Source organism: Anolis carolinensis, chromosome 2, assembly GCF_035594765.1.
Source record: "Anolis carolinensis isolate JA03-04 chromosome 2, rAnoCar3.1.pri, whole genome shotgun sequence".
NCBI lineage: Eukaryota > Metazoa > Chordata > Lepidosauria > Squamata > Dactyloidae > Anolis > Anolis carolinensis.
Genome location: NC_085842.1, coordinates 116,284,039 through 116,305,454, shown reverse-complemented (window position 1 = coordinate 116,305,454; position 21,416 = coordinate 116,284,039). Strand labels below are relative to the sequence as shown.

The following is a 21,416-nucleotide window of genomic DNA, read 5'->3' as shown; positions in this document are numbered from 1 at the left end:
TCAGATAGAAAAATTTCATAGCTTTAAAAAGAAGAGTTGGCGTTTATTTGAAGAAACAGAAGAAAAGATCCCGGGACCTGTCTGGGTTTTTACCAGAGACATCCAAATGATGCCTCCAGTAAAAATGGAACTCACTGCCCATTGAAATCAGGCAAGCTCCCACTCTTTTAGCCTTTAGGAAAGATTTTAAAACATGGCTCTTCCGGTGTGCTTTCGGAGAGTAACTGTTATACACTTCTTTTGTTACTCCCCTCAACATCTATCCTCTAGACTGTTTCTCTATCTTATGTCCCTGTTCCCCGTGGTTTTTATTCTTATCTCTTTCTCACCCCAAGTTTTAACTGAGTGTTCATGTGGCCCGCCCTGTTATATTGCTTTTTGACTTTGTGTTGTACTGTACATTATTATTTATTGTATTGTTTAATTGTATTATGATATGTTGTTTTTATATTTTGCTATATTGTATTGTCCTGGGCATGGCCCCATGTAAGCCGCTCCGAGTCCCCGTTGGGGAGATGGTGACGGGGTATAAATAAAGTTTTATTATTATTATTATATTATTTGGAACAAACCAGAGTTTCCCTTGTTTGTTCCAAATTAATTAAATACCTGATAAGTTGTGGGCCCTGTGGGGATTGGATCCAGGGACTGCATCACACAATTTCGGGGCCAGTCTACACAGCCATCTTGGTTTTTTCAGGCTCCTGGAGCACAAAAGATTGAGAGAACACACACCACCTCCCTCCAAAGTCCAATATCACCCTATAAATTAAATAAAACGTACCTGGCCGCCATAACTTTGATCCTTGAGCCCTCCTGGCATGAGGAAATGGCACGCCAGGAGACAGGGGGAGGGGGGTATTTATTTTTTAGGAGGAAATTGGGGGGCTTCAGGGTGGCGGCATGCCATCCCGATTTTACTCTCTTACTCTCTGTTTATGCTTTTGCTGCTGCCTGTCACTTCTTGTTATGTGCATTTTGTTCAATTATCATTTAAGTATTTTCAGTATTTGAAGACTGATTTGGGTGACTCCACATTTGGAAATTTTGGGATTGGTTCACATTTGATTGGAACAGCAAACCTAAAACAAAAAGCTTTTCCTCCCTGCCTGTGTTGAGATCTCAGTTAGTTCCATACTGATATTGGATGAACTGAGGTCTGGGGTCTGTGGATTAATACAAACACTCCTCAAAAAGCCACTGTTCCAGTCCAATCCTGTCAGAATCCACATTCATGCCCTAAAGTAAAATAAATAAATAAAATTGGACAGCAGTATGAGTATCACTGCCATCTACTGTTTGTTGCTCACATATATGAAAAGGAATGAGCAACCCTCCAATGGACAGCTTATATCATCCCTCATCAATAGCTGTGATGGATAGGACTGGTGTGGTTCAACAGCTCCTGGGGGCTAAACTTTATGCTAATGGTAGTGCAAGGAAAGTGATCTCCAGTCAGAGAAGTAAAGCATACTACCACTACTTACATAACATCCAACCTTAAATTTCTTTATTTGAGACTGTTATCTGGGTCCTATACAGTGTCAGTTTTCAGAGAGGGAGAGGGAGGGAGGGAGAGCAATATCAGCTTGTTTCCAAAAGGCCTGAATATTTGGGGGGGGGGGGGGCAGAACAAGGAAATGATCTCCCACTTGGGTAAGTCTCTCATGCAATCATAATTATTCTTGACTGAGTCTTACATTTGTCCCTCCCAAAAGGACATGGAACTCCCACTGAATTAGAGTTTCATGTTTGGAGAAGGGGGTTATGATAGCATTAGCAATTATGTATGGGGAGAATGCTATTAAGTCCCCTTGCAGGATAACAGCAAATCTGCAAGAATGGGAGGCAGAGTTACATGATAGGTCAAGTAATCACAGAATCTTTTAGAATCTGGCTAGGAGAAGCAAACTAATAATTCCCAATGAAAATGCCAGAGATAGCCTGGCCGTGAATTCTATCTCTTCTTACAAAGACATGAAACTCTGCACTGATTTTGATCAGCACTTTCAGAAAAACTAAGGTCTGTTAAAATGGTTATCATTCTCTCTCAGTGTATTCCAATTGTTGCTGTTCCTGAGACTAATTACTTAGGAACCACAGGAAAAAATACTACATCATCTCAACATATTTAGCTGTTATTCTGTCACTTCAAGCCAGCACTGTTTCCCTAGCAATGTGTTCCTCCCACAGTTTCCTGCTTCCAAATGCTGTGGTAGAAAGAGGACTATATTCAACAATGTGAGTATCAAACTGCATACGCAGATCTGCCATCTCTGAAGTCAGATGTATTTATTTCACATTTAAAATCAGAAAAGCAGAAGAAAGCAACTCACATTTGAGAAACTCTGAAGATTCCTAAAGAGCTTGTAAAGCTAACATGTTCATGGAATAAATAAACTTTCAAAATGTTCAATGTTTCCCTCAGGGCTGTTTTAACGAATTAACCATTTGGGCTAGAAGAGCAGTTTGTGAAAGTGTGAGAGAACCAAGTAGATACCACAATTGCTTGCACAGTCTGATATATCCCAAACACAATAGCTTTCAATTGTGGCACATGTTTCTTTTCACCAAATCCCAGCCATGAATTTTCCTATGCAAGCCATCTCAAATAGACAAATTTCATTGTGAATCGCAGAGTTTGAAGAGCTTCCTTGGAGTTCATACAGAGAAACCATCAACCATTGCCAGAATTCACAACTAATGCAGCTCTGGGGAGTGAAAACCCAGTTTTTATTTAAAGAATTCCAACGAAAAAATGTCTATAACTGTCCAATGCAGTATATTCCATGGTCAAAAAATTCAGGAGTTTCTTTCTAATATTTGAGAATGTTGGCCACAATAGCTTTCTACCTATATATTTTGCTGGCATCACCTTAAAGCTTTGTCTCATATATTTATTATTCTCAAAAACTGCATGCGACCAACAGAAATTAAGTCATTCTGACATTTATATGTAAACTTTATGTCTAAGGTTTGTGACTGCATTTCTTACTACTATAATGAATTTAATAGAAGATTCTCTTATGTGAATAGACAAACAATGAAAACTCCAGAGAAATGCCAATGGATTTCTGATTTCCAGATCAGCATCCTAGAACTAGCAATGGGAAGAAATATGGTCCAGTCCTGAAGAAGCCTCACTTCAAGACAGATCAGTGAGTTTAACTAGCCCTAGATATCTTTTGGAATCTGACAAGTAGATTTTAAAGCAGCTATGCAGAATATTTTATTAGCACAGCGACACTATAGAAGAGAACAATGATATACTGTACTCTTCTCCCTATGTTTGCCCCATGCCACTCAAGGAGCAAAAAACCCAGATATGTTTCCCACTGGACAAATAAGAGTTCATATAGGGCACACTACTCTTGGTGTAAAGTTAGGATATCTATTTCAAAACGAATAAGGGAAGGGATTAACTAACAAATTCCCATTTCCACAGCAGTGATCAAAACTGAATTTTCTCATTACTATTTGAAAATGAAGGAGGAAGTCTTTTTCTTCCAAATGATTCTCCCATGCCAGATACATTTTTGCCCCTGAAATGCATAAAGACAAATACAGAAAATTAGCTGTCAAAACTAATAAGTTTTGATAGGACACTATTCTCTGTAAATGTGCTTACAAACAGCATGAACAATCGCAGACGGTTCAGAATATTGCCTTTGCCATCTTTAAAATAATACTGTAAAGATGGGAAAGTGGCCAGATTGTTATAATGCTTTGAGTATTTGATTATTACTCTTCAGACCAGGGTTTGAATCCCTGCTCAGCTATGGAAACCCATTGGGTGAACCTGGGCAAGTTACAGTCTCACAGCTTCATAGGAAGACAATGGCAAATCTCTTCTGAACAAATCTTGCCAAGATAGGGTTGCCATAGGCCAGAAACCACCTGAAGAAACAACAATATGGGAGAAAAGGAAGCTGAGATATGTTTCCAAGTCTTGAATTTCTGGACTCTTGGACAAACTTTTCCTGCTCCACACTGACTTCAGACATACTAACACCCAAATCCTCTCTGTCATTATCTCAAACCACTTGTGCTTTCTTTTCAGTTTTGTAAGCAACACTCAGAAGCAGGTGGGCTTTTCTTAGAGTGAGCTGTGTTTACATCCACTGACAAAGACAAGTGAAGTGCTACATTCCTCTATTTGCTTAGAAATGTGATTTAAAGCCAAAAAGAGATTTAAAAAAAAGACTTGAGGTTATGATGTATACGACACAGTCTCTTTCACTTCTGCTTCTTCCTGTTCATTCTAGGCAAATCTCAAGTTTTGAAAGGATGAATAACTATTATAAAGGCTCACAACAACCAGACTCTCCTCCTACACAATCCACTCAGGAATCTGAAGAGAACACTCTGACTCCCATCAAAGTAAGATCCGCACCGTAGACGGTAGACACAAAGACAACTTCTCCTCCTGACTTCTGCACAGAGCTGAAGAAGGGAACACATTCTGACAGCCAAAGTGCTGGCAAGAAAAATGCACTCCCACTCCACCACATGCCACAAGTCAAATAGTGACCTGCCTGCTGCTTAGGCAGAGAAAACAGACAGAACCAGCCTTAGAAACAGCATCTCTTGTCTCTAGAGGTAGTACAAATGCATTCTGCTACTCACCCCCACGCACCGGGCTGAGCACATACCATAACAAAGACATGGAGAGTCTCCTCAGAAAAAATAGGCACCATATTATCCTGGTATGATTTCAAAGTCCTGACTGGTCCAGTATCAGCGATAGTATTCTACCATGTCTTCTGTGTGAACGAGCAAGGCAATCCATATGAATCATCAAAAATTGGGAAGTCCTGGCCATCAAGCATTCTAACTGCAAGTCAGCTGTCACCAACAGTGCTGTGGATTTTGAGGAGCCAGGAATAGAGGATTGCCTTCCACCTGGAAATCAAAGTCCCCATTGTGAAAGACCATGTAGATCCAGAATAGGTCTCTACAGTCAGTTTCAGACCCATTGCCATAGCTCTACTTTTGAAGGACAATCATATTTGGCCATGAGGAATCGCCTATGATGATGACGAATTAGACCTATTAACAGTACCTTCTAACCTCAACTATGTTCTGTTACGATATGGCCTCAAGAGATGACACTGTCCACCTTGCTTATTTGTTGTATCTTTACAGAAGGCAAGTGTACAGAAGACAGAAGTGTGGTGGAGTCTTCTTTTTAAACCATGGCCATTTGTTGGAAGTACTTTGATTGTGTATTCCTGAATGGCAGGGGGTTGGATAGGATGGCCCTTGAGGTCTCTTCCATGATTGATTCCATGGTACAGTACCACTCCTGACTTAAAATTGCCTCTTGGCAGCAGTGAATTAATTTTTTCTTGCTCTACAGTCTTACCTTATTCTCATCCATAATTTACCATTCTCTTATACTGAGCTTCACTTACCTGTTTACTCATTACATTAGTATCCCAATCTTATTCCAAGGAATTCTCAGAGGCACTTCAGCATTACACTAGTTCTAAAAGGAACAGTGGGATAGGAGATTGTTAGTTTGCCAAGTCTACTGAGTGAACTCCTGGACCAAGCAGAATTAGAATTTTCATTTCTTTGTTTCCAAACTAATACTGTAACTCTGGGATTTCAAACTCATTTTCAGCTAGGCCCACATCAGCCTTATGGTTGCCTTCAAAGGGCCGATTGTAATTGTAAGACTGTATAAAGGTAACTATATTGCCCTGGCAATGAAAGCCTCATGAGCCACATTAAATAATATGGTGGACTGGATTCAGGCCACAGACCTTACGTTTGACACATGTCCTAATCTAGACATTAGAATCTCAGAATATTATTTGATAAACTTACAACAAATCTCAAAATACTTATTAAATTAGCAATTATTCTTTTACCCAGAGAAGTAATCATAGTATTTATATTTGATCTCCCATCAAAGGTAATGCTCAAGGATGCACCCCTTCTTCTCCCTATCAGTGGAACTGCACTATAATCTATTTTAATAGTCTTCTCAAGAAAGCCCCCATTTCCATGCCTAATTTGACCTAGAGGTCCCATCTTTCTTCTTCTATGAGTTCCTCCCAACTTTATAAATAAAAAGGGCTATCTAAAAGCAGTACAAAAGAGACTCTTTCTCAGTGATACAATTTCAAAGGGGTTCATATATTAGCCTGCTGCCACAAAAACAAAAAGTTATTTAGCTCCTTAAAATGTAACAGATCCATCACAGAATGAATTTTTGTGGTCTACAGAATCTGATGAAGTGAGTTACTGTGAGCAAAGCTCACAGTGTAATACTCATTAGTCTTTAAAGTTGCCTCTGTTTTTCCAGTGTCGTCTTTTTAAGTCTAGACATGTCCTTCTATTAAGAATAATTAAATTAGCTTGCTTCTGAAATAGAAGGGGTTTGACAGAATGGGCAGATTAAACACCCATCACTTCTTGTTGGCAGTGAAAGATACACTGACACCCCCAGCATTCCTTATAACCATTTCTGACAGGGAGGTACCTTTTTGGTGTTTTTCGGTCTAAGGTCACAAAGGGACATTTAAATAAACCAAGAAATACTGGTTTGAATCCAATTGCTAGTCTCAACTAGAGTTAACTCCATTGGACCAAGTGCTAATTGACAAGTCTACACTTACACAAGTATGACTGATTCAGTGAGTCTAGTCTCATTGAAATGAGCAATTGGATTTATACATTTTTTAAAGTATTTCATACAATGTGTATTACTGTGAATTGCCACTGGCTTAAGAGCTCAGAACACTTCATAGAGAAGCTCTGCTGGTCTCTGCATAGTCAATATAATTCAAATCTTCGTGTCCTATTAATTTCCCCCTTTGATTTCTTCAGAATAAATCTAATTTTTCCCCTGAATGTTTCCCACAATAATACATCAACAAAGCTCTATGTATTGCTGTGAAAACGGGATAATGAAGAAAACTGATATAAGATAATCTACTCATTTGATATGTGCTGGAGGAGAGTTTGTGGCTAACATGCCATGGCGTATTGTGGTCCCTTTCTGGCTGTTGTACAGAGGGAAGGATGTGTACGTGTTGGCTGATGACAGTGAACCATTGGCAAGTGTTGACTGGTGCCTACTATGCATGACATGAAATGCCACCAGAAAATAATAACCATATTGCCAGGGATGTTCTGTGTGCATGTACATGTTAATCAGAATGACTTCATAAGCATTTCTTTCTGCACCTGTTTGCCACTAGGCCTGCTGTTGCTTGACAAAAATACTACACAACTCAGACCCCTTCCACACAGCCGAACAAAATCCCACATTATCTGCTTTGAACTGGAATATATGGCAGTGTGGACTCAGATAACCCAGTTCAAAGCAGATATTGTGGGATTTTCCAGTTTGATATTCTGGGTTACACAGCTGTGTGGAAGGGCCCTCTGGCTGCATTGATCCCTCTTGTAAGGGCTGCGATCCTGTGCACACTTAAGAGTCAACACATGAAATACTGAAGGGAATTTATTTCTGAGTAAAAACAAGGTTTATTCACTGTTAAAGGTAAAAGGTAAAGGTTTTCCCCTGACGTTAAGTCTAGTCGCGACCGACTCTGGGGGTTGGTGCTCATCTCCATTTCTAAGCCGAAGAGCCAGCGTTGTCCATAGACACCTCCAAGGTCATGTGGCTGGCATGACTGCATGGAACGCCGTTACAAGAATAATCTTCTGTAATTTAGTTTTTATTCTCTTGACATTGTGGGTAAGAGCAATTTGGAGACTGATCCCTACAACTAGCTTAGTTCCTAATCATAGTTTAATATGGGAAGGTGGCAAGGACAATTAGAAGGTGGCAAGGCTGCTCTCTAGTGGTGGATGTCTAACATTGCTATCTGAACAGGAGAAAAATTGGAAAGGGGCCTGAAAAGCAAACATCTTTTCTTCAGTCATCATCATCATAGGTGATCCCTCATGACCAAGGATATTTGTTTTCCAAAAGTAGAGTCTTGTCAGTGGGTCTTTAAGTGACTGTAGAGAAATATTCTGGATCTGAATAGTCTTTCACAATGAGGATATATATTGTGTTGTCAAAAGATATAGATTTCCAAATGGAAGGCAATCCCAACACCTTCCCCTTGGCACGTTTCTCCCTGTCACCCAGGATTCATGTCTCTCCAAACACCACAGCACTGCTGGTAACAGCTGACAGTCAGAATGCTAAAGGGCCAGAGCTTCCCAGTTCTCTGTGTTTATTCAACATTTTTTAGGTTAGCATTAAATCAATTTTTAAATCTCATTTTCTCCCTACCAACATTCAGTTTTCCATTCTTGAGCTGAGATTAAATTAACTGCTATGAAAGATGGTGACTGGGCAACTTGGCCCATCTAGCGAAGTTTATGGCCAAGGATCATCACTTCAATGCTGGTGGTCTTTGCTTCTTCCAGAATGTTGATATTTGTCTGCCTGTCTTCCCAAAGGATTTGAGGGATTTTTCATAGGCAACACTGATGGAATCTTTCCAGAAATCCAGAGTGACATTTGTAGATGGTCCATGTTTTGCAGGAGTACAATACAGTTGGAAAGACAATAGTGTCTTAGTATAAAAAACAAGCATCTTGGTATCCCTACGAATGTCCCAATCCTCAAACACTCTCTGTTTCATTTGAAAAAATGTGGCACTCATAGAGCAGAGAGTTGTGTTTTAGTGTCAATGTCGGCTTTTGTGCAAAGGTGGCTGCCTAGATAATGGAAATAGTCAACGTTTTCTAGTGTTGCATCATTAAACTTTATTTCTGGCACTGCAGAACAATTGTTTGGTGCCTGATGATACAGCACTTTGATTTTATCAATGTTCAGTGAGAAGATGGTCACTTCACTCACCAAGAGATGGATCAACAGCAAATACTTGCCACCACATGCACAAGTTGCGGCATGTTCAGCTTCTTTGCACAACAACTACTCAACTATACCTGCACCAAGTGTAAACAGATGACTTTGATGGAGCAGAGGATCCAACAACTCGAGGCCCGCATTAAGACCCTTAAGGACATTCAGGCACTCGAGCTCTTCTTGGACACTGCACAACATGCTGCTGTAAATCTGCAAACTGCATCATACCAACACCACCATGATCAGGAACTTTATGGGGAGATCAACTCAAAGGTAGACAACCCTTAGGCATGGAAGGAGGTCACCCGTAGAAAGAGACACAGGACCAGGCAGCCTCCGCAGAACTCTTCTGCTCAGCTGGATTTACACAACAGATTCCAAATTCTACACCACTAACATCCAATCAGGAAACACATCTTGTGGAGGACCACAGTTACTTAGATACCACTCAGTGGGCCACCCTTGATCAATGCACAGGGGATAGCCCTGACGGGGACGATGCATCAAAACATTCACACTTATGCAATCATGCAAATGCTCCATCCCCAGTTGTAGACCAGGCGCAACAGGAACACCCTTGGGAGAGTGATGGGCTCTAGGACGCATCTAAATGGACTGTCATTGACGAATGCACTGGAGATGTCGAGGAAGAGGACAACACTTTACACCTACACGATTCACTTCAACAGGAACACTCTTCAGGGCACCTACACACTGTCTTGGACAAAAGGGACCCTGTCAATCCTCAAAGGAGACAGGTCTTGGTAATAGGTGACTCCCTCCTTAGAGAAACGGAAGCCATCATTTCCAGACCAGATGGGATGGCTTGAGAAATATGCTGCCTCCCAGGGGCAAAAATACACCATATCACTCAGAGGCTCACCAGGCTCCCAAAGCCCCATCACCCTCCCCCCCCCCTTATGTTGATTCATGTAAGAACCAATGATACCACTAGGAATACATTTCACAAGATCAAAAATGATTTTTGAGCTCTCGAAACAAAGTTAAAACTGTGTAATGTACATGTGATCTTTTCATCCCTCCTCCCCATTGTAGGACACGGCTGTACAAGGGCCAGAAAAATAGTAGAGATCAATAATTGGCTGTGATGACTCATGGGCCTTGTAGTCCTGTTCCTAGTACTATTGTGGCAGACGAAGAGGAAAACATGGGGTTTTCGCCGGTTCAGCAAGAGCCGGAGTCTCTTCACCTGCAGGATGTTGATGTTTGCCCTCAAGAATTCAGCCAAACAGGCCTTGGGCAGAACTCCCCCCCGTTTTCCAGGAGGGAAAATTATTCTAAAGATAGGGGAGTCAGGGAGGCTAATCGGAGAAGCCTGAGAATCGCTGCAAAACAAATGGCTGATTAGGTCTGCTTCCCTTGGGAAATTCTAAGGAGTCATGCATCTGGACAGAGTTGGGTTTCGCTTCTCGTTCTCTAGGGAAAGAGTTCTGTTGGCGGGAAAACGAGACCCAATATAGGTGTTTGGCGCGAGGGATTCTTTGCGGAGTCAATTGATCAGCTTGAGGAGAGAGATCGTGTGTGGACTTCGTAATCCCAGTTCCTTGCTTCCCGGATCAAGCTTCAAGCCTTGCCCTGTCTCACGGTTTTACCACGGACTCTGTTTCATGCTTCATGTTTGCCTCTTCTTCAGTCACGGATCTAGCCAAGAATCAAGTTTATTTCCAGCCTTGTTGTCAAGCTTCATTGGACTTTAAAGACTCTGTTATTTCCCCACACTATTGCTTGGCAAAGTGTGTGCTTCGGTCAAGTGGATTCAAACTTTGAACTCTAATATCTTATATTGGACAATACATTTCTGGACTATATTTGACCTCATCTGAAAGGTCTGCTTCTGAACTATATTCTTCACTTGTTTTTATTGATTTTATATATTTCTTAAATAAAGATATTAGATAGAGACTGGCCTCTGTGTAAGGTTATTGGTGCTCTGCAGCCAGGGTCCTGACATTGGCTCAGAAAATGGTGTCAGGAGGAGCATTTTGGCTTCCTCAACCATGGCCTACTCTTCCAGGAGGATGGCCTACTGGCAAGTGATGGTGTGCATCTCACACAAGTAGGAAAACATCTTTTTGTGCACAGACTCACAAACCTCATCAGGTGCACTTTAAACTAGATCCACTGGGGGAGGGGAACAACAGCCTGGCAAATACTATTTTACCCACGACCACAGGGAACCGCCAAAAGGCTAAATGGAGGGCTGCACAAACACAGCAAGGACCAAGTACTGAGAGCACAATAATCCCAAATAAACAGCTCGGGGGAAGGTCACAGGAGTTTACATGTCTTTACACTAATGCACAGAACATGGGAAATAAGCAAGACGAACTCCAACTTTTAGCACAACACCACACATACTATGTCATAGGCATCACTGAAACCTGGTGGGATGACTCCCATCACTGAGATGTAGCCATTGAGGGCCATAACCTCTTTCACAGAAATAGAACAAAGGGGAGAGGAGGGGGAGTCGATTTATATGTCAAAAGCAGTTAGGTTGCAGAAGAAATGCAAGACTATAATCCGGGAAACCAGCTTGAAAGCATCTGGATAAGAATCAAGGGAACCGGAACTCAAAAAGATCTCGTTGTGGGTGTATACTACAGATCTCCAAGCCAGATGAAGGACTTGATGAAGCCTTCTGTCAACAGTTGACCAAACAGGCACAAAGAAGAGATATAGTAGTCATGGGCGATTTCAACTATCCTGATATCTGCTGGAAAACAAACTCCGCGAAGAGTACAAAGTCCAACAAATTCCTCACTTGCCTTGCAGACAATTTTATGGTCCAGAAGGTAGAAGAGGCAACAAGGGGATCGGCTACTCTTGATCTCATCTTAACAAATGTGGAAGACCTGATCAATAGAGTCGAAGTGGTCAGATCCTTAGGGGCAAGTGACCATGTGCTCCTGCAGTTCACCATACAAAGGAAGGCTGAAACTAAGACAAGTCAAACACGTATTCTGGACAAGGAATTTAAGGATGGATGGGAGTTTTTAAAAAGTGAAATACTCAAGGCGCAAATGCAAACAGTGCCAACAAAGAAAAAGAAAAATAAAAGTGTGAAGAAGCCAGAATGAATGTCCAAAGAACTTCTTACAAGGCTAAGACTCAAAAGGGACATGTACAAGAAGTAGAAAAGGGAAGAAATCACCAAAGAAGAATTCAAACATATAGACAACTCCTGTAGGGAAAAGGTTCGCAAGGCTAAAGCTCAAAATGAGCTCAGACTTGCCAGGGACATTAAAAATAACAAAAAAGGCTTTTTTGCTTACGTTGGTAAAAAAAGGAAGAACAAGGAGGCGATAGGGCCTCTGCGAGGAGAAGATGGAGTGATGGTGACAGGGGACAGGGAAAAGGCAGAACTGCTTAATGCCTTCTTTGCCTCGGTCTTCTCACAAAAAGAAAACCATTTTCAACCTCAGCAACATGGAATGGACGAAGGATTAGGGGAAATCCAACCCCAAATAGGGAAACAAGTTGTCCAGGAACACCTGGCCACTCTAAACGAATTCAAGTCCCCAGAGCCAGATCAGCTACATCCAAGAGTACTGAAGGAACTAGCAGAAGTGATTTTGGAACCACTGGCAATCATATTTGAGAGTTCTTGGAGAACGGGAGAAATCCCAGAAGATTGGAGGAGGGCGAATGTGGTCCCTATCTTCAAGAAGGGGAAAAAGAATGACCCAAACAATTATCGTCCAGTCAGCCGCACGTCGATACCTGGCAAGATTCTGGAAAAGATCGTTAAGGAAGTGGTCTGCAAACACTTAGAAACAAATGCGGTCATTGCTAATAGTCAACACGGATTCACCAAAAATAAGTCATGACAGACTAATTTGATCTCTTTTTTCGACAGTTACGAGTTGGGTCGCTACAGGGAATGCCATAGATGTAGTGTACCTGGATTTTAGTAAGGCCTTCGACAAAGTCCCCCACGACCTTCTGGGAAACAAATTAGTCAAATGTGGGCTAGACAAAACTACAGTTAGGTGGATCTGTAATTGGCCAGGTGAATGAACCCAAAGGGTGCTCACCAATGTGTCGTCTTCATCTTGGAAAGAAGTCACGAGTGGAGTGCCGCAGGGTTCCGTCCTGGGCCCGGTTCTGTTCAACATCTTTATTAACGAATTAGACGAAGGGTTAGAAGGCACGATCATCAAGTTTGCATATGACACCAAACTGGGAGGGATAGCCAACACTCAAGAAGACAGGAGCAGAATTCAAAACGATCTTGACAGACTAGAGAGATGGGCCAAAACTAACAAAATGAAGTTCAACTGGGACAAATGCAAGATACTCCACTTCGGCAGAAAAAATGGAATTCAAAGATACAGAATGGGGGACACCTGGCTTGACAGCAGTACGCGTGAAAAAGATCTTGGAGTCCTCGTGGACAATAATAATAATAATAATAAAACTTTATTTATACCCCGCCACCATCTCCCCAACGGGGACTCGGGGCGGCTCACATGGGGCCATGCCCAAGACAATACAATAAACAAAATATAAAAACAACATATCAAAATACAATTAAACAATACAAGAATAACACTACACAGTACAGAACAAAATCAAAGCAAACGCAGCATAACATAACAAGGGCGGGCCGCATGGACACAAAGTTAAAACTCGGGGTAAGAAGAGATAAGAATAAAACCATGGGGAACAGGGGTCTAAAGGATAGATGTTGGGGGGAGAAACAAAGGAGGTATATACAGTTACTCTCCGAAAGCACACCGGAAGAGCCATGTTTTTAAATCTTTCCTAAAGGCTAAAAGAGTGGGGGCTTGCCTGATCTCAATGGGCAGTGAGTTCCATAAACGGGGGGCCACAGCAGAAAAGGCCCTCTCCCTTGTTCCCACAAGGCGGGCCTGAGATAAAGGCAGTGGTGACAGGAGGGCCTCCCCAGATGATCGAAGGGCTCGGGCAGGTTTATGGTAGGAGATACGGTCACGAAGGTAGGTGGGTCCCAAACCGTTTAGGGCTTTATAAATGATGGTCTGCACCTTGAATTGGGACCGGAAAATGAACGGCAGCCAGTTAAACAAGTTAAACATGAGCCTACAATGTGATGAGCCTGCTAAAAAAGCCAATGGGATTTTGGCCTGCAACAATAGGAGTATAGTGTCTAAATCCAGGGAAGTCGTGCTCCCCCCTCTATTCTGCCTTGGTCAGACAACACCTGGAATACTGTGTCCAATTCTGGGCACCACAGTTGAAGGGAGATGTTGACAAGCTGGAATGTGTCCAGAGGACGGCAACTAAAATGTTCAAGGGTCTGGAGAACAAGCCCTATGAGGAGTGGTTTAAAGAACTAGACATGTTTAGCCTGCAGAAGAGAAGGCTGAGAGGAGACATGATAGCTATGTATAAATATGTGAGGGGAAGTCATAGGGAGGAGGGAGCAAGCTTGCTTTCTGCTGCCCTGGAGACTAGGACGTGGAACAATGGCTTCAAACTACAGGAAAGGAGATTTCACCTGAACATCAGGAAGAACTTCCTCACTGTGAGAGCTGTTCGGCAGTGGAACTCTTTGCCCCAGAGTGTGGTGGAGGCTCCTTCTTTGGAGGCTTTTAAGCAGAGGCTGGATAGCCATTTGTCGGGGGTGCTTTGAATGCGATTTCCTGCTCCTTGGCAGGGGGTTAGACTGGATGGCCCATGAGGTCTCTTCCAACTCTACTTTTGGAAACATATGATTCTATGTTTCTGTGACCTTGGTTTTGGCTTTCAGTCTGCTGAGATGAAAGGAGCTTGCCATCTGTCCAATATGTGATCCCTACATCAGTGGGAAGCTTCCTGTCAACAAGGTATAGAATCATGGCTATGAAAATGGAAAATAAGTTTGGGCAATAATGCATTCCTGTTTGACACCTGATCCCACCTTAAACGGGTCACTTTGGGAGCAGTTACTGTCCAAGACTGTTGCCATCATGGAGGAGCCACAGGATGTTCACAGTTTGAGACAAAGCAATATTTGGGGATGCAAATAACTGAAATAAAGCTACTAAATCTGGCATAGGCAAACTTCGCCCCTTGAGGTGTTTTGTACCTCAACTCCCACAATTGCTAACAACCAGTAAACTGGCTTGGATTTCTGGGAGTTGAAGTCCAAAACATCTGGAGAGACAAAGTTTGCCCATGCCTATACTAGATGGTAAAGAGTGTGTTACAATGACCGAAAGAACAGCTGAATACAGTAAAATGCTGCTCTCTACTGGCTCAGAGCAGGAACCCCTTTTAAAGTCAGTAACTGAAGACAGAATATGTCCTAAAATAATAATTCTGGCAAGGTAAATGAAAGGCTTTTTCAGAAAAAAAACATGCAGAAAGGCAGGACCCTTATGCCTAAAAGTCAAAAACGCATAAAAACCCTATTATGTTACAATGTTAATTGAACATAGTTTCTGTTAACATACTTTCCAATTCCATGTACAGGTAGACTCTTGGGGCCCTTCCACATAGTATAACCCAGAATATCCAGGCAGAAAATCCTACAGTATCTTCTTAGAACTGGGCTGTCTGAGTCCACACTGCCATATATCCCAGTTCAAAGCAGAAAATGTGGGATTTTATTCAGCTGTGTTGAAGGGTCCTCAGTTAACTGACATCCATGGGGATTGATAGCTGCTGGATAAACATAGTTTCTGCTTGTCTGAGAATTGCTATTAAAATAAGCCTAACTAATACTATATCCATACTATACCATGCCATAAACTCTGTACTGATGTGATAGTAATATTGAAATACAGCCATTAAGAACAAATAAAGGCAAATAAAAACAAACAACTTAGTGTAACACAGTTTTAATGTATTATACAAGTCTATACACATGTGCACATGAAGAGAGTGAAGGAGGGAAAGAAAGTGTGTGCGTTAAGGGGGAGAAAAGTGAACTACATCTCTAGGAAATTTTCAAGAACAGTAATTCATCTTTACATAGGTTATAAGCCCTTGTCTTACACTATTTAACATTTTGATGGCAAAATGCAACAAACACCCTAACTAACACACAAAAATTAAGATTAAGTGTTGATAGCAATAAAAAAGAGCCAGCATGATATACTCTGGAGACCAGGGTTCAAATGCCTGCTTGGTCGTGAATATGCACTGGGTGACCTCGGGCAAGTCATGTTCTCTCAGACTCAGAGGGAGGCAATGGCAAACCCTTTCTGAAATAATTTTGCCAAGAAAAGCCCACGAGAGGATTGCTTTAGACTTAGTGTCTCCATAAGTCAGAAATTACTTGAACGCAAAAACAACAGATTTTTTAAAAGACAGCAGCAGGAACCCTAGGGCTATAACAGAAATGGCATGAATATATACAATTAAAATATTCTCACACGCTAAACATAAACATGTTTACTTAACAGTCAGTTCCAAAGATTTCACCACATTTCTCATTTTCCTGAATCTGTCCAACAGCCACGTTACTCTCACCTTAAGTAGAGAAATGTTACATTTCCAGTAGGACTGAACCAACCCGCAACAGCAAAAATATTTATCAGCAGGCATTAGTACCTGTTTCTGTATCACACTCAAGAGGGATTTTCATAGTTTTGGCATTGCAACTCCCATCTTCCCTCAAAAAAATAAACTGTCACAGGATATTTTAATTTCTGTAAATTCTCTTACTAGAAAATATAGTTTTGTTTAAAGTTGGTTTTGTAGACTCTAAAAGAGGAGGGAGGGATTGTATGGATTAACAGCAAGTTGTGAAGAATGTTTAAAAGCTGTATCCAGACTCTTTTTTCCCATTTGTGCCCAGAAGGGAGGCAATATTCAGGTTATGTGCTTCTGGTATCATGTTCTAAGACCAGAGAGATAATGAGTTGGGGAGAGTGAAGGACTCTATTTCAAACCCATGGTTATGAGATGTCAATTTAGGAAGATTTTGAACGGCCATTCTACTCGAACTACTCTCTTAATGCAGAAGAGATTGGTATTGCGTACAGGTATGGGAGGCGACACCCAGAAGAAGCTGCAGCAGCAGCCATTTTTTAAGGTTAGCAACAATGGTTGTGAGGTGCCTGTTTTATGAAAAGGGATGCCCTGAACATATCAAATGCCATTAGAGACACCATTAGCAGTTTGTTGGCACAGGACATGAAGTGAATTGGCATATACTATGTGGAATATTCTTCGACCCAATGTTCAGCCTACTTCAACGATTTTTGAGTTTTGTACACATTTTGAAAACTTGCCCCTTCTTTCAAGCTTTTACCGTGTAGTCCAGTGGGTCTCAGCCTGTGGGTCCCCAGATGTTTTGACCTTCAACTCCCAGAAATCCTAGAAGCTGGTAAACTGGCTGGGATTTCTGGGAGTTGTAGGCCAAAACAGCTGGGGACCCACAGGTTGAGAACTACTGGTACAGTCCAAACTCCCATGCATTTCCAGGAAAACACATCAACTCCATACTAATTTTGTGTTTTGTTAGATCATTCCTATACAGTGTTTTGAAATTGTAACATCCAAGTAGTTTTTAAAAAAATGTCCATTTAATTATTGATGGGAAACTTACAAATAATTAAAATTATTTTTAAATAATTAAAGTCCACTAAAGTTAAACCTGTGAGGCAGGAAAGGAGATTCCACCTGAACATTAAGAACATTGGGAAGAACTTCCTCACTGTGAGAGCTGTTCAGCACTGGAATTCTCTGCCCCGGACTGTGGTGGAGACTGCTTCTTTGAAGGCTTTAAACAGAGCCTGAATGGCCATCTGCCAGGAGTGCTTTGAATGGGATTTTCCTGCTGCTTGGCAGGGGGTTAGACTGAATGGCCCATAAGGTCTCTTCCAACTCTATGATTCTATGAAATAATTCCACCCCACATAAAGGCATCCGAAGCTGCATCTGGCTGGATATTGAGGCCCATGTCTGTGATTTGAGCAGAGCTGTCACAGACTGATCCTCAAGTTAGGACCAGCTCTACCATTTGGTGAAGTGAAGTGGTTTCCTCAGGAAGCAGATGAGAGCAGGGCTGAGGAAGCAGCAGTGCCTTCTCTCCCTCGTCTTTTGCTTCTGTTGAAGAATGGCCTGCCATAAACAAACCTAAGGCAATGAAAGATGCCACCTTTTCACCAAAAAACCAATCTGTTGAAGTTAGATTCAGCTCCAGTCGGGTGTCAGGGTTGCCAGTGTGAAAACTGAAGTCAGTCCCTGTACCTTTCATGGCTGTGTAGAAGAGCGCAACTTCTACTTCTTTATCTGCTTGCATGGCAAACAACACAGTGCTGAAATTTCCTCTTGTTTACAACCATGAAAATACCACAAAATCCACAAGGGGGGGGGCTCTGAATTGACAACCATTGGAAGTACTGAAGCAGTCTCCAGTTTTTAATCCCGTAGCCTTAACTGGTACAGGAGGAGAGGAGAGAAACCATGTCATGCCCAAGCAGCACAATTTCTTGGGCTAGCCCTGCACCTGTAAGCCCCCGGTGGAGTAGTGGGTTAAAGCCTTGTGACTTGAAGGTTAGGCTGCTGATCTGAAAGCTGCCAGATTCGAATCCCACCCGGGGAGAGTGCAGATGAGCTCCCTCTATCAGCTCCAGCTCCATGCGGGGACATGAGAGAAGCCTCCCACAAGGATGGTAAAACATCAAAACATCCGGGTGTCCCCTGGGCAACATCCTTGCAGACGGCCAATACTCTCACTCCAGAAGTGACTTGCAGTTTCTCAAGTCGCTCCTGACACACACACACAAAAATAGTAAGACCCTTCAAGGCCATTGGGCTGTTTGTTATTTTGCAGGCCCACCTACCAGCAGGGCAGCATTTCCACCAGGTATGCCTTGTTTTGAGGCATGCAGCTAGGTTTTTGTGTGTCAGAAACAACTTGAGAACATACCACAAGTCACTTCTGGTGTGAGAGAATTGGCTGTCTACAGAGACGTTGCCCAGGGGACGCCTGGATGTATTACCATCCTGCTGGGAGGCTTCTCTCATGTCCCCCGCAAGCTGACAGAAGGGCGCTCACCTCGTCTCATGGATTCCAACCGGCAACCCAACCTTTAGGTCAGCAGTCCAGCTGTGCTGCCCATGTGGTGCAAGTGGGCTTCTAAAGTGTGTGTGTGTGTGAGAGAGAGAGAGAGAGAGAGAGAGATTGAGAGAGAGAGAGAGAGCGAGAGACTTGGGAGCCCAGGGTTGATTCCCTGCTTGGCCCGACGTGACACACTCTCATCCTCAGAAACGACTTGAAAGCAAACAAGGCATGAAAGTGAATACCAGAACAGCCTGTTCTTCAAAGGGCGCCTCTCCCTTGCTTACCAATACCACTGCAAGTACAATGAGATAGAATTGCAGCTCGGTTAGGCAGATACAGCTCACCAGAGAAGGCTAGTGTTCTTGCAAAACTCCCTGGACTCCATAACATTGTGCCAAGGCGGCCAAAGGAGCGTCCAGCTGCCTCCACTGGACCCGCGAGGCCTGGAAGGACTTACCCGGCGGGGCGGCGCCGGGGACCCAGGGGCCGGGCCCTTCGCCCAGGCTGGCGCGCAGGGCCAGGGCCACGGACTCGGTGTTGCCCATGGCTTCCGAGGGGCTTCCCTTCTCTTGGAGGAGACGCAGAAAAGGCGGCGGGGACTCGGACTTCGGTCCTTGGCAGCCGCGAGTTCTCCCGCCAGAGCCGGAGTTCAAACGCGGCACGTGGGGAAGGCGGGCGACCAATGGGCGAGGGCGGGCTCTCCCTTGCGCGCCCCGTGGAGACAAGCCAAGGCGCTTCTTTCAACGAAGGGCTCGTTTGGAGGCTTGGCGCCGAAACCCGTCCTGTCCCGTCCCCCCAAACACACACGCACACACACACTGCTCTCTGCACCCCTTTAGAAGCCCATTTGCACTGCATCGGCAGCACAGCGCATTTACGCTGTAGAATGAACGCGTTTTCATTGCCATGGCTCAATGCTAGGGCATCATAGGAGCTTTATAAGGTTTTTTGCCTTCCCTGCCCAAAGACGCCGGTTCCTCGCCAAATTGCAAGTCCCAAGATTGCAAAACCTTGAGCCTTAGGGCCCTTCCAGAATATCAAGGCAGAAAACCCCACATTATCTGAGTGTGAACTCAGAAAACCCAGTTTAAAGCAGATATTGTGGGATTTTCTGCCTTGATATGATGGGTTATATGGCTGTGTGGAAGGGCCCTGAGTTCAAATAGTGCCAACCGTGTAAAGGCATCCAGTTTTAGACCTCTACATGTTTTTGGCCAGAAAAGTCAAAGGCCCCACCTAGTAGCACTCCTATTGGGGCTGCGGGTGGGATTCCCTGCTGAAATTGCTCCTGGGCTGTAAGGCCCCTTCTATACGGCCATATAATCCAGATTATCAAAGCAGATAATTCACATGATTTGCTTTGAACTGGATTATATGAGTCTACACTGCCAGAAGGGGCCTAAATCCCAACTAGAGGCATTGTTGTTTATTCGTTCAGTCGCTTCCAGCTGGACCTGATGGACCAGCCCACACCAGAGCTCCCTGTCGGCCACCCCCCCCAACCCCCCCCCCCCCCAGCTCGTTCAATGTCAAGGCAGTCCCTTCAAGGATACCATCCATTCACCTTGCCCTTGGTCGGCCCCCTCTTCCTTTCAAAGTGCATGATTTTACCCAATTGCACACTTTCCCTTCAAATGCATGGTGGCAGTTACTAGCCCTCAAATGTGCTCCTTGAAACATCTATAGGGTGAGCTACCTCTCTTCCTACTGCCTTCCATTATACCAGCTACAGTAGAGTCTCACTTATCCAAGCCTCTGGATAATCCAAGCCATTTTTGTAGTCAATGTTTTCAATATATCGTGATATTTTGGTGCTAAATTTGTAAATACAGTAATTACTACATAGCATTACTGCGTATTGAACTACTTTTTCTGTCAAATTTGTTGCATAACATGAAGTTTTGGTGCTTAATTTGTAAAATCATAACCTAATTTGATGTTTAATAGGCTTTTCCTTAATCCCTCCTTATTATCCAAGATATTCGCTTATCCAAGCTTCTGCTGGCCCATTTAGCTTGGATAAGTGAGACTCTACTGTATAACACCATGTAACACCATTTTTGTTCCTGGGTTATAAATGTCATTTTCTGATGGTTTCTGTCATAAAAACATGAAAAAGCTTTATTAAACTGCAAAAACTTTTTGCAGGACATCCTGCAGCACATTTTGCTGTAGTTTTTCAATGAATATCTCGAGTTTCAACCAATTCAACATAGTTTCTGAAGTATAACAATTACATTCAAAGTATGTATCTTACAATTAAATAAGAAAAACACTTTCAAATTTTGTCAAATTTTGTCACATAGTGTTATCATCCAAGGATGAGCTCCCTCTGTCAGCTCCAGCTCCATGTGGGGGCATGTGAGAAGCCTCCCACAAGGATGGTAAAAACATCAAAAAAAATCTGGCCGTCCCTTGGGCAACATCCTTGCAGATGACCAATTCTCGCACACCAGAAGCAACTTGCAGTTTCTCAAGTTGATCCTGACACACACAAAAATCATCCAACTGCATACAGTATTTTTTTTTCCTGTCAGGAGCAACTTGAGTCACTTCTGGAGTGAGAGAATT

The 21,416-nt window shown here is 42.8% G+C and overlaps 1 protein-coding gene across 1 annotated transcript in view; it reads right to left on the bottom strand.

The window, feature by feature from the left end:
* neurl1b (neuralized E3 ubiquitin protein ligase 1B) overlaps positions 1–19,475 on the bottom strand; it is a 276,316-nt gene extending 256,841 nt beyond the window's left edge. The window contains exon 1 of the mRNA XM_062970435.1: positions 19,303–19,475. Within this exon, the coding sequence (XP_062826505.1) occupies positions 19,303–19,390 (88 nt within the window). The 5' untranslated portion in view covers positions 19,391–19,475. The remainder of the gene's footprint in view (positions 1–19,302) is intronic.
* Positions 19,476–21,416: the final 1,941 nt, after the last annotated feature.